The following is a 14,628-nucleotide window of genomic DNA, read 5'->3' as shown; positions in this document are numbered from 1 at the left end:
TTTTCACAAAGACAGTTAGAACAGTCTGTCCAAAGTTAATCAGTTTTATTCACATGATTTTAAAAGAAAGCTCGTATTTCTTCGTTTGTTTAGATGTAATATTCATACAACTTTTCATACTGGCTTCCAGAATACCATTCTAAGAGATCACAGACTATTTTCTTCTGCCAGTTCTCACAGATATTTCCAGATGTGATATTTCTTCTTTATGTCCAAGGCAATGTCCAACATCTAATGAGAAACTGAAGTAACAGTTTTGTCTTAAACCCTGATCCTTAACTCCATATAATTCCCTTTCAGTTATTTACAGGATGTTAGATGTTGTGTTTTTCTCACAGATTTACAGAATGGAACAAGAAGAGAATCAGCTGAAGAATGAGATGCAAGATGCAAAAGACCAGAATGAGCTGTTAGAATTCAGAGTGCTAGAGCTTGAAGTAAGAGATTCTCTCTGTTGCAAACTCTCAAATGGAGCAGAAATTATGTTTGAACCCAAGCTGAAATTCCTGTAAAGATTACTGATGTCTGGTGCATGTTTAAGGGAAATCACTTAGGTATATATTTTTTAAATGTTGTATCTTGGGATAATGAGATTGATACCACTGCCTTAATATGTTTTGGAGAGAGTACTCACTAATGTTTATGAAGATGTAATATAGCTAATATATATTGCATATAGATTGTTTTACATCTAATAAAATATTTTGTTTTGCACTATTTTGCCTTTTTTATTTGTTTCATTTCCATAACTACTCCCTTCCTGCATGTCAAATCACTTGGTATGTATACTACAGCCTCAGTTGGCATTGCTTCAATTAACACACCTTCTCACATCTTGCATGCAATGAAATCTAAAGATCTGACACATCCATCACATCAATATATAATTGCTTTTAATCACACTGATTTAAGATTGACAGCAGTAGTATGAAGTAAAATAGTATCAAAAGAACAAAATGATAGTAGCTTTGAAATATTTTTCTTACCTGAAATATATTTTCTGATAGTATAAAATGGTCATGGGATGAAAATAATTTTCACCACTCATAGGAAGTCTAATAAACCTCTAAGAAAGTCAGTGTTAGTGGTGAAGCACAAGTACAATTTGTGGAAGTGGGAAGTTGCCCATAGCAAAATTCTTTAATGAATTCTGTGAAATAACTGTGAAATTATTTTTGTGAATAACAATTTGAACATGTAGCCGCTGATCAGATCCAAAAGCAATTGTTTTCGTTGCCTTGTAAATGAGGCCCGTCTAAAATTTAGAAAGAGTAAACAGCTCATGTGAAATGCAGTCACTTGGTCACACAGTCTGATAACATGTAGTTCAATCTCAGGGATCATCAGCCTTCTTAACACCGTCTTGAATTATCTCTCCAGGAAGACTCTCAGTGTCACTCCTCCATAATTTTCATCACCCAGCACGTTTCACCGAAAATCTTGGCATGTGTAACTTTTCTGATAAAGATGAAAACGTCATGTCATCCCGTTGTGTGGACATTCTTCTTTTTCCTTTATCTTTGATATTTCTTAATCTGTTTTTAATCATTTATTTTGTCAACTACATCATTCTTGATCTCATAATACACTATATTTAAAATTAAGAATTTACATTATTAGAATTTTCATAGATGTTCTGGAAAATAAAAGTACTTTATGATATCTTTTATATTTTATTAAGCAACTGTAGATTAAAATGCTGAACAATTTAGCACTGAATTGCCAGTTACCCTAGAATCTGCTCATTTAAATGTAAGTGTTCTTAAAAGTAAAGCAGTCTGAAAAAATGTCTTTCATAGGAAAAAAAAAAAGTGCTTCAAAACATCCTTCAGGAAAGTATCTTCCACATAGAAAAAGCACATGAAAAGTAGTTCAGTTTAATGTGTCTATTTTCATTATCTGCCAAAATTTAAGGTCTTATTTAGGATAACTAAAAGGATAACAAGGGGAGTATTTTTGTGTGATTGCAGTAAAAGACGTTTTTCCTTTGTGGGCAAGCATTTAGACACAAACATGATTGACAATCATTTAGTAAATGATTTAGTAAAGTCATGGACACTTCTCATAACCAGAACATTTTTTTCAGAACACCTAAAATGTGTCAGATAAAAATCACGTTAATGTAAAACAGAAAACAGAACCATTTCTACATAATTTAAAACAAGCAAATCCAGGTGAGTTTAGAGTAATAGCAAGTGACCACTTTTATTTATTTTTATTTATTATTATTATTGCTTAATCTAAATTAATCTAAATCTAAATCTAATTGAATTTGGTTTAGAAATCAGGTAATGCTTGGACAGAACTCGCTAAATTTGCAGCAGCTCTCTTTCATTAAAACTGAAACCAAAGGTACTGTTGGCAATGCTTCTTTTTGTTTTGACAGAAAATCTGGTTTTTCTCATTTGTGTTCCCATGCCCATAGTGAGCTTGCTCAATGTACATCCCAGCGCATTGGTTTGCATAGTCTTATTCCTGTCATTCCCAAAAATATCTTGAAATTTCACTTAAATAAGGTCTTACTCATTGTTATATTCTCTTTTTATCTTCTGAAGAAATAATAGTTTGGTATTTTGAAGAAACACATGAAAATTAAGTAGATGGACTGGATGAGAATTTATGACTTTTTACTTTTATCATGGAGGCATGTTCCAGCATTCTGGATTGTGCAGTGAATAAGACAGGATTTCACATGTTCTATCCCAGAGGTTAACTGTAGAATAAAGTAGATACAGAGCTTCAGTTTTATAGATGAAATATGTAAATATTTGGTGACAGAGTTTATGTTTTTTCTTGCAGTTTCTTATTCCTGAATGATTTTTTTTTTCCCCTTGAAAGAGAACAATAGTTAAATAAGACTGTAACTGAAATTACTGCAATCCCTACAATTGCTACCGTCAATTATTTGGCAACATAAAAGAGTTTCTTCTACTGGACTGTAGCTATTTAGTTTGCAAACTCTTTGTGAATATAGAATCAACTGGAACTCAAAATTAATTTATGTGCTTAGCTAAGCCCAAAGTCTTTCAAGTACAGTGCAAGCAGGAAAAAACTCCACATATTTTGAATATGGATAGTAATCTGTCTTTTTAGTGTACAAGTCTTTTTGTTTGTTTGTTTGTTTTAAAGATGGGAAATACGTGTTAATTGCACATATTGTTTTTAAACAAAATCTTTCCTCAGGAGAGAGAACGAAGGTCACCAGCATTTAATCTTCATATAACCACCTTCCCTGAAAACAATGGAAGTGCGCTGCAACTGTTCTGTCAACATGAAGGAATAAAGGTATATGTGGGTCATTAGGAACTGTTGGATAGCCGGAATGAAGAACTTAGTATTCAGATGAATGGTTTTCCATTATTATCATCTTGCTGTAGGAAAGAAAATCTGAAAAATGCCTATAGTAAGAAAATAGATTTTTAACTGGGAAAAGGTTTTCTTAAGAATACATTGTGGTAGTTTGTAAGACATTCATAAATGTAAGTGAAGACTGGTCAGCTTATAAGCTCTTTAACAGCTGGTTTCTATTCACTCCCATGATACAGCATAATACCGTCAGCTGAGGAAACAAAGTGTATGCTCTATTGTTCTCTCTCTATATATGTATAGGGAACTGAGTCTTTACAGAAAAAGTTTAAAAGTCACTCCAGTTATCTCCCTAAATCTCACTGAGCCTGATTAACTAACATAGAATCACAGACTAGTTTTGATTGGAAGGGACTATAAAGTTCTTCATATTCCAAACTCCAACCTTTCAAATAGAGCCACCAGAGAATGCCAGATCTGCTGTCAGCGTATCTGTCACTCTAATTTCATGTTGACTGTAGGCACTACAGTATCCCAAATTCATTTTTACCTGTTGTCTTCTGTTGCATGAAAGATTTTTCTTTCTTTATTATTATTTTTACTATTATTTTTTGCCCACCTTTCAATTTACTTGACTGGAAGCAGAGATGGTCTCCTCATATGGGCATATTAAATTATTTGCTTTTTATATGTTTTCAGTGCCTGTAAAAATGTTAGTTGTTGCCAGCAAACTAGACATTAGAGTGATGGAAAACCTGATTTGAGTTTTAAATATTTATTTATGCTTTGTGGAAATTAACTTGAATGAGAATTTGGGGTTTAACAGGGCTAAGAAATGGCATATCTTACTGAATTCCAGTCCTTACCACTGAAACTGATCAGTTGAAGTTTCTGTTCAACATTGTTCTGATGACCAGAATCATTAGCTTTGACTTCAATCCAGGCCAAGTACAAGAGTATTTTAAGCTCTGCACCATTCTAAAATTACATATGTGCGCTGTTTAGTAGCTACTGTGGCATGCAGATGCAATGCTGCAGTGTTGGGGTGGATGGGGAGGGAGGAAGGGTACTTCCAATGATAAACCAATGCAATAAGTTATTCCTGTTTTGGAGCCAGGATATTCTATGTTGTACAGATTCTCTTCCACAGATGTGTCTGATTTTCAGGAAATCTTTCAATTCCTTATTAAATCTTACTCACTGGAGTCTATTGGATATAGAATGGTGAGCAAGTATATTCTGATATGGGTATGCACTTTGCAAGCACAGCTAATTTCACTTCAAAGAAATTGAAAGATCAGTCATCCCGATTCCTCGTACTATGTAACTGCACAGCGCACAGATGGAAAGCAGCATGTTACATGCTGTAAGTAATGAAACTAATGAGCCAAGGCACAGCCACTGGGAAATGCTGACCCCTACTAAGAAGCAGTGAATATGAGAAGTTGAGAGTGCCAACATTATAATGGCTGTCTTTTTGTGTGTATATTAAGCATTTTTGGACTGGTCTTTGCTTATCCAGTCAAGCCTTCCTACCTTCAAAAAAGCACAACTGCATGCAAGCTGTCAAAGGAAATATCCCTGGTCAACAAATAATTTATAGGCCAAACTTGGGATCATTCTTGTGTGCATTGTTATCAGAGGCTAAGCAGTTCCATGAACCTTTCCAACGACTTTTTACAGTAGAAAATAGAATTCTGCTGCCTAGGAATGGCCCCTGGCACTGTTAGATCTAAAATACAGGAATCATCTGCAGATGTATTCTTCTTCTTTTTTTTTTTTTTTTTTTTTTCCATATCAGTGAAGTGTTTGCCTTGGTTGCAGTGACTGGGCAGCGGTTGCTGTTTTCTATGGATATGGGGGTACATCAGCAGGATGCACAGACATCAGAGTTGCTTGCTGCATTTAAATGATGTTTGACTTTGTTTTTAAAATGATCAGTAATACTTTTGTGGTTATGATGTAAAACTCATGTTTAACTTATTGGTATTTCAAGACTTTGCATGCAAAGGTACCTAAAATGTAGCATGTAAATCTGTTTCCCACCTTTAAAAAAATAAGTGTTGACCATCTTTTTCAGGATGTGAATATATCAGAACTCATGAAGAAGCTAGATATTCTTGGAGATAATGGGGTAATGATTTTTCACTTTAAATGTAACACTGGCTTTATTGTTGTTTTCAAGCAGGTTTTCTTTTCCGCTGTACAGAATAACACATAAGAAAATGTACAGATGATTTTTGTATGTCCCTATTTGTAAAAAATTTATGAATCATCAGATACTACTAGTACAAATGTAAAAGATTTCACACAAATTGAAATTATAGTGTATTTCTTCAAGATAGGATTTGATCAGGGCTGATTGACTTGACAGAAAAGACACTGTAGATTTTCTGATCATGTTTATGAAGAACTAAACGTAACTTGTTTACTTTGCTTCTCTAAGTCGCAGTTAAAATTTGTCACTTGTATTGAAGAATGGATTTCCAATCCAATTTAAAATGATTTTTCTTCTTTTTTTTTTCTCTTTAATTTTAGAATTTGAGAAACGAAGAACAGGTTGCAATAATCCAAGCTGGGACTGTACTTTCTCTCTGTGAAAAGGTAGAGCTCAGTAAAGATTTTTGTCTGTGTGAAAGACCAGCCATGTCTGCTGAGATCTCATATAGCTCTGTCAGAGAAGCATGAATTTTCTGTTAAATGGATCTGGACAAGAGCATGTATTCATCCTTACATGATTTTACTGGGATTGTGATGTTTTGAGGTCTAATCTAACATTTTAAATGAAATCAATTTAAAAATAAAAACTTCCTCTAAGAAATTTCTTTAGAATAAGGTACTAAAATGCATCTGGACAAGAGCAGCTTCATTCTGAGAACTGCCTATGTTCTCCAGAGGACCTTCCAGGGCTGTTGCAAGGTTCTCTCTAAGTCACACAATTAGTCCACTTTGGACCACTTCTATGCACGACCAAGAAGGCTGAGAAGCCTGTGGTCCTTTGATCTGTATAGTGGGCATAAATAACAAAAAAGTGAAAGGTAAATAATTAATCAGGTCACTCAATGACTCCAGTTAAAGAGTGAACATAATCTACATCTTAGATGTAGATTATGTGTAATCTACATAATAGTATTATAGTATATATTATATATTATATGTATATATACTATATATAGTATGCATAATATATATACTATATATATTATATATATATAGTATAGTAGAGTATAATACTATTATGTAGATCATATAATATAATATTATATATAATACATAATATATTATTATATGTATATATTGTATTATATGTATATATTATATATATAATATTATATTATATGATCTACATAATAGTATTATACTTTACTATTATGTAGATTAGTGATAACATTTAAAATGAACTAAGAAAAACTTACCTTTTTTGGTTTTTTGCTGAAGGAACTTCACCCCTTCCTTTCATAGTTAACTATAAAATCTCTCGTACACTTTTAAAATTCATGAAGAAAAGTTTAAAATTGAAATCTGAGCATTTTGTTGAATAAGTAATCATTTCTTTAACTGACATTATTAATCTATTTATCTTAATATCTCAATTTAACTAATCTAAATAAAGCAAAGTAATAGTTATTGACTTAATTGAATAATTACTATAAGAAAAAAAAAGTGGAAGTGGAAAGAAAAAGTGATGCTTTTGATTGCTCTATAGCATGAAAAACATGAGGTAACAATCACTGCCCTTCACTTAAAATTCAGTAAGTGAGAGAAGGCTGGTAAGGAACAATGAGATATGGCCAGCCTTTAGAGGTGGGATTGGGTTATTGTTACTCAATTAAATAAGTCCTTGCATAAAAACTGTCACTGGAATTAGTCAACTTTTAACTGTTGTCAGTGGTGCAGCTTAGAACATACACTTTTATCTGTAAGTTATTTACAGTAGCAACATATCACAAGAAGGGACAGTCAGTTTTTTAAGCAATAGTAATTTTTCACGTAAATGGAAACGTAAACTTAATGGCAGTAAAAGTTGTACTTAAGTTTCATTTCAAGATAAATAGTGGAGGATTTTTGCTTTGTTTTTGTTTGGCTGGTTTTGTTCATTTGTGGGGTTTATTTGACCAACTTCTAGTCTGCAGTAAAGAATTTTTATGGCCATTTTACCACAGAATCTGATTTTTACAGAAACTCATTCAGAAAAATTGAGTCTTTCATTTTAACTTTCATAGCAAATAGACTGAATGAAATAAAAAATGTTCATCTTATCTTTGGACTCCAATTTTCTGCAATTTTAGTAAAGTGCCTCACAGTAACCTAATAAGCACCACCTGGCAGGCAGTTAGATGAAAAGGGTACTCTGAGAAGCATGAAACTTTTTGACCTTTTCCTGGTGAATATTTGATGTACAATGTTATCAAATGACATCAAATCACTGTAAGAAATCACTATCCATGTCCAAAGTTTAACCAAGACAAGAAATAAGATAAAATAGGTCTATGTTGTCTTCAACATAAGAAACACAACATCATATATTTTCATAATATTCTGTGTTTTACATTACACATTGGGGGAGATAAAGTGTAAAGTAAAATACAAAATCTGATAAACAAGACTAGATTATTGCTTTAACATAAGTTCTATTGGAGGCATAGACAATTTAGGTTAGAAGAAATCTAAAACAAATCTACTGCCTCATATAATGTAACAATCTCAGATGTTTTGCTAAATGAGGGACAGATGACTTTGCATGTGCATTCCTATAGATCCTTAGTTATGAGAAGCAATCATATATAATCACCTTACAGTGAGATCTTCGATATATTAAGGGCATTATGCTTGTTACAATCATGTGTTGTAGTTATTCACTCCTAGTGTTTCTTTCAATCAAATCTATCATACCCAGCCATTAGCAGTAATTGTTTTGGCAATCAAGCTGCTAGGCAAAGAAGGTTTCTGGGTACTGCTGGAACAGTTCCAATAGCTTGCTTTGAATGCTACAACTGATTATGACTCATAAACTCTTGCTTTTCTTTTTGTGCACCTTGCTTCCAGAATGACTTACATGCATGAGAAAAACAAAATCAAACTTTTGTTCTGCATGTCATCCATCAGTTAATAAATCAGACCTCTAATTCTTGCAAACAACTTTTCATTTGCAACTATTGAGGGTTATTGTGAGAGATGCTGAGTATGTTCAATTTCTATTGATTTCCAGGGTTCTGAATGCTCACTATCTTGCGTCATCCTTTATCAGTGGTGTGGTTATGCTTAGCAATATCTTCTGTCCATCACCTTCAAAATGAAGAACAAAAAAATTATGATGAGGACGGAATATGAGGTTCCTGGTCATTTCTTTCAGCTTCATATTCCAAGATAAACATACTAAGTAGATAAAACAAGATTCATTTTTTTTATCCATCAATCTCTTGAATAGTGGAAGATCCAAAAGCAGCAATTAATTAATTCACTTTCTCTTTATTTGTAAAGTAAAACCCTAAATTTAAAACGTTGATGTATAATTCTTATCCAAAGAATTACACTAAGTAGGATGAATCTAGTAAAGTGATAATTATCCATACATCAGTAGCAAAGGCATGGCTGGTCTTAATCAGAACTAGCTCTTGGAAAAGCAGTATTAGTCTAATGCTCTCTGAAAACTAGTCATTGATCCTTATTGTATATGAATAAAAAAGAAAAAAAATGAATACAGACAGAGCATTCCTACCCATTCTGATAAGTTCTGAATATAATGTAGTCCTGGTAATAGTTAATTAAGTAATTAAGCAAAATCCTTCTGTATCTGCACTTAGCTTTTGTAGTAGTTAATTATGCATTCAGAATTCAATGGCTATTCTTCATCCTCTTTTTTTTGCTTATTCCCACAATAATAAGGGTTTTTTGAGAGCAACAATGTTAACTTCTTCTGTGTTTCCATTATTTCTTCTTTATTACTTATGTTTCAGAAGTGTACCTCTTACCAGTAAAGACTCAACAAACTGCAAAATGGAGGGTCAAGTCTGCAACTTTGTCTTTTGTATTGTCTTCTGGGAAAGTGCAGAGCTGATGCCATCATAGTGTTTTTACAAATCAAGACAACAAGCATTAGTATATTAAGCTGGAAAAAAGCATCTAGATATTACATTGTTCATCAAAGTCAATGATGAACTTTTCAGAGGGAAGGAATCTTTAACTGTTAGAAAATAACCTCCATGTTACTCTTGAGTGTGCTTCTGCAGTCCTCCATTCTGCTTGTTTTCACAACCTGTTTAGTCATGCATTACTTCAAAGCGAATAGATTAATATGGCAGAAACCTATGCCTGGGAACGTTGGGAACAAACTTGTGGAATGTTTGGTGCAAATTTTTCAAAAGCTCTGTTTTATTCACTTCTCGCTTTTCTCCTTTTTATATTGTTGTGTTCATGTAGTGGTTAAAACAGATAGAGGGGACAGAAGCTGCACTGACACAGAAGATGTTAGACCTGGAGAATGAGAAGGTAAGGAAAGGACACAAAAAATATGATTCCCTTGGTTAAACTAATTTCAAAAGCAATGCTTAAGCTTCAACATAGGTTGCTTTGCTGCCTTTCTTTGCTTAACTGAGATTCTTTCATGGTAGAATTTGCAAGAGGTATCCAGAACTGCTTCTTGTTTGTGTTCTTTGAAGTGGAATGGAAGCGTCAAAGGCATCTGGAGCAAAAATACTAGAATATACACAAAATAGTACACAAAGGTGTAACTTTACAGAGCAGATTAACTGAACAGTGTGAAATTGTCTTTGTGCTTTCTCTGTGTGTTAATTTGTCAAGCAACAGCATCATCTTTTTAATCATGCTGGAAGAATTGTAAGGGATATGTTTTTGGTCTCTGATATTCAGTCTCTAGACAAATTGTAAAAGCCTCCTTTTACTCTAGACTGACACCCTTACTTTTTCACATGTTAAGCATAGCGTTTTGAAATATTTCCTTGTTTTTATTGGTTTGCCATGCATGCTGTGTTTCTCCTTTTCAAATGGCTCTACAAAAACAATTTAATCCTCACCACACCTTTTCCAGGTATATTAGTAATCAACATTACATGCATCTTAGAGAATAGAGTCAGAGAAGTTAACTGATTTGCACAGGGCCATTACAGAAGTGTGTATTTGGACCACACAAAAAGAGAAGTGCTCAGACTGTGTTCTCTGTTGAGTGTAGCCTATCATGTTGGTATTACTTGAATATAAACACCCTTCCCACACTTAACATTTCTATTTTTAACTCACTGTGGAAAAATGGGAAAGTTTTAGAGGCAAAGTGCCCAGAAATACTAGCTTTCTTTATAAAAAGGAATTGGAAAATGACAATTTCTTTCTAACTTATTATATTATCTTCCCATTTAATATCTGTGATGTTTTTAGAGATAGCCCTCTAATTGTTAAAATAGCAGTCTGAAAGTCCTTGTTGCTGATGGCTGTGTCTACAAAAACTGAATTGTGAAATGTGTTTGGAAATAATATTATGCCACTGGTTTAGATGTCCTTGGACCCCATGTAAAGAATTCAAGATCTCAGCCTTGGTCTCTCCCGCTCGCTTTCTTGGCTATCTTTTACAATGGCTCTTGGAGAGGAAATATGACCTAGAGCAGCTGCACTGCTATTCTGGGATCTGCTGGTAGCTTGATTCTCTCTATAGTCTTGGGCAAGTTAGTCGACTCTGCTGTGAGCCACTCACAAGCAGCTTCAGACCAGGCCTGTTCTGTACTTTGCTTTACACAGTACATCTTCTACAACAGCCATGGAGCTGTTGCCAAAGCTATGTAAGAAAATAATGTCACGTGGGTAGTCAAGATAGGACTTGATATGGTGTCTGATACCATATTACATTCTTCAGAATTATGTCCATGAGAGGCTGGAAAACAGGTTCTGTAGCACCTGCAAGAGACATCTGTCAAGCATTAATTGGCTAATCAGAAAAGGTTTCTCTGTAACCAGATGTTTTCAGTGGGAGGTGAACATCAGTACTGTTCACAGCTATGCAAATTCTACACTGGCAAACATGTCACGTGCAATTCCAAGATTTAAATGTCTGAAGGTAAAATTTGACCATTCTCAGTATCTTTTTGTATTGCCAACATATATAATCCGCAAGCAAATCCTTCTATTGTATTTGGAAATGGTCATAGTACTAAAATAAATTGATAGGTGTAGCAAGACTGGCAACATTTGCTTTATATACTAATAAGAGCTAGAACAAACATCTTAGGATTCCTCTATAAACAAATTGTGATATATTCTATATATTGTGTAATGTATGCATGTCTGCATGGATTGCAAGAGTTTGTTGAGTAGAATCAAACTTTATGATGTTAAATTTGATCAAAAGAGCTCTGTTTCCTGCCTAGAGAGGAAAATTAAGAAAACCTACTACTTTATGTACTACTTATCACTGAAGCACTCTAGAGGCATCATTTTGCCTTTTAGTTTGACTGCTCTTACAACTGTTTAAATGTTCACAACTTTCTTGCATCATCCTCTCAGATTCTGAGTTTCACTGAAATATCAGCTGTAAGTTATTAATTCTGTGGAAGTTGGTTCATTTGATTTTAGATATATAAAACTCCTCACTATGTCAAAAACTTCTTCCGCTCTGTAGCTATAGTCACTTAACCTCTCTGGGCGTCACATTACCCATTCCAAATTAGCTTCCTACCTCTACAAGGCAAAAACTGACACATCATGGATTATTGCTGCAAGATCCAGTCCTGGCCCTGTATCTTCTGATTTCCAGCCTGGAAGAGTCTAGACAACACAGATTTTGAGTTGTCTCATGGTTTCCTTGAGGGTCATACTGGATATTTTCAGAAAACCACTCAAGTACCCTCACTGTTGTTATTGCTATACCTTCCTTGACCTGTTTGTTGCATATAATTGCCATTGGATCCCATGCATGCACATTCACATTCACCACTCAACCTTTGGTTGCAACAGATCAAGGCAGGATTATACACTGATGTAGAGTTCTGCACTGTCTGGGTACAACTTGTTGACAGCATGTACATATTTTAAGTGCTTCTGTTGTAAATTTGATATCCAAATATCCTTCTGATGAATGTTGTCACTGACTATAGCTTTTCTTTTACTTTCAAGTGGAGAGTTTACAGGAATATGATGGCATTTATGATTCTTCATGAATTAGGATAAAGAACAAATGCTTCTTTATTTTTATTATCAATCAGGACCTGTTCAGTAAACAGAAGGGTTATTTAGAGGAAGAACTCGACTACAGAAAACAAGCGCTGGATCAGGCATACATGGTAGGAAAAGAACAGTCATTCAATTTTCATTTTTGAACAGATTTGGTAAAATATTTTTTTTCTTTCAATTTTAAATCGAGCTCTCTTTTAATTTACTTAGTATTCTACTAAAGGAAACCAAGTGGGAAATCAAGTGCTACATAAATGAGGACTTAGAAAAGGGATTGTACTATTTACAAAAGTCGTGTTTTTTGTTTGTTTGTTTTATTTTTAATTCTAAAATACATTAAATTCTTGTCAGTACATCTAGAATGGTAAGAGCTGGTCTGTCTGTGCATGAAACTATCCTGGTAAAATCTACCAGAAATAACTGTAGAGCTCCTCCAATACTACTTTTCCCTAAGCATTTGTAAGTATTTCTGAGAATGCTTATTCCTACACCCTTCCTTGCTGTGCTGCGCTGCTCTACCTAACCTTACTTTTCCTAGTTTTCAAGTGGAAAGTTGCAGCCTTGCCTTCTCTCAGGTTATGCAGCATGAAATGAAGCCTTGGGAATAATCTAGGAATTGACAAACCACACACTTCACTTTCTTAATAGCAAGACTTCAGGAAATCAAAATATAATGGCATTAAGAACTGTTCATGCATCATAGGTTTTTCCTATGGGGAAAATATTTTCAGGAAAGGAGCAAGGTCTTGTGATCAGAGCAGATGAGAGAAGGAAACAAGCAAGCTCTATTTCTAGCACCGTGACCTTGGGAAAGCCATTTAACCTCTCTGTTCTGCTGCTTACGCATCACTAATATGGATAGAATTACCTACCTCAGAAAGGTGTTAAGAGGGGCTAAAGGGATGTTGTCAGATGCTTTTGATCTAAATGTTATTCTACGTTGCTTTGTAGTAGGAAATATAGAAATAAACTAACCACAGGAGCAAGAGAAATACTATCATGATTCCTTTCTTTCCTCTTGGGAATATGGTTCTCCATACAAATGTAAAGTTCTTCTGTACTCTGCTTTGCCAGGTGCTGCAGTTTGAATTAGTGAATTAGAATCTGATTAGCAATCTGACAAAGGGTGGGAGACTGAGGAAAAATTATTGTGCCCTGCAGTGTTTCTCTCCTGGTTGCTTACAGTCATGGAAACAAAGGGGGTGAAGTCAATGTTGAGCAGTGGATAGCAGGAAAGTAAGGCCAGAGGGAGAGAAGACACTGCTATTCTTGTTGTTCACAGCTGTTTCGTGTATGCTATGGGCTATTCATTTTGTAGAATGACTTAGAAACTCAGTCACAGTAGAAGGGAATCTTTCATTTTATGGTGGTTTTGTAATTTTCAGTACCAGGGATCTGAGGGTTTTGCCACATGTTGAACAAAGACCTATTATCCGGAACTTTCCCAAACAGATAATAATCATTTAGTAGAAGAGAAATCAGCCCAGGTGCTGGTGTGGTTCTGCGCACTGTGTGTGGAATGCTCCTCACTGCTCATGGCTGCTGCTTTCTGTCCTGTTCCTGTCCCGTGTCTGTGTCCTTCCTCCCTCCTGCCCATGGCTGTGCTCGCTGGCCTTCTCCTCGAGCTGCGGGTGGGTTGTGTGCTTGCTGGGTTCAAACGGCAGCCTGTCTGTATGTGATTTGGGTTGCCTTAGAAAATCCAGGAGCTGGAAGCCACGCTGTATAATGCCCTGCAGCAGGACCCAGGAAGGAGGGCGAGCGAGTCGCTGACTGAAGCCCAGAGGGAGGATTTGAGGGCTGCTGTGGAGAAGGTTCGGCGGCAGATCCTGAGGCAGAGCCGTGAGTTTGACAGCCAGATCTTGCACGAGCGAATGGAGCTGCTGCAGCAGGCCCAGCAGGTAAACCCCGCTCTCTCTGCTCCCTCCTGTCGGTGTTACTTTGTGGTGGCTGCCACTGCCCATACAGCAGCACCTCACTGCACCTTGTCAAGTAGGGCTTAGTCTATACCTTGCACTGCTCCCATGTCAGGGAGATGGGCAGTGAGAGGACACTGTGAGCCTGGGCATGGTATGCACGCAGAACAAGCCACTGTCTCACTACAGCATCCTGTTGCACAGTCTGCTTCTTGTGTGTAGAGCTGCAGTC

The 14,628-nt window shown here is 35.4% G+C and overlaps 1 protein-coding gene across 49 annotated transcripts in view; it reads left to right on the top strand.

Moving 5' to 3' along the window:
- Positions 1-14,628, top strand: part of JAKMIP1 (janus kinase and microtubule interacting protein 1) — a 126,265-nt gene that overhangs the window by 94,886 nt on the left and 16,751 nt on the right. For 43 of the 49 annotated variants that reach the window (XM_032444139.2, XM_085547336.1, XM_085547344.1 and 40 more), the window contains 7 exons: positions 339-437; positions 3,184-3,285; positions 5,387-5,440; positions 5,845-5,910; positions 9,727-9,795; positions 12,516-12,593; positions 14,178-14,381. In XM_032444139.2, the coding sequence (XP_032300030.1) occupies positions 339-437; positions 3,184-3,285; positions 5,387-5,440; positions 5,845-5,910; positions 9,727-9,795; positions 12,516-12,593; positions 14,178-14,381 (672 nt within the window). Of the gene's footprint in view, positions 1-318; positions 718-3,183; positions 3,286-5,386; positions 5,441-5,844; positions 5,911-9,726; positions 9,796-12,515; positions 12,594-14,177; positions 14,382-14,628 lie in introns of those variants that run through there. The other 6 variants (XM_085547342.1, XM_085547341.1, XM_085547333.1 and 3 more) reach the window with 5 other exon arrangements.

The sequence above is a fragment of the Coturnix japonica genome, chromosome 4 (assembly GCF_054131305.1).
Source record: "Coturnix japonica strain WE chromosome 4, WE-NBRP24, whole genome shotgun sequence".
NCBI lineage: Eukaryota > Metazoa > Chordata > Aves > Galliformes > Phasianidae > Coturnix > Coturnix japonica.
Note: the sequence above shows the minus strand (reverse complement) of the source record. Positions and strands in the feature narration are given on the sequence as shown.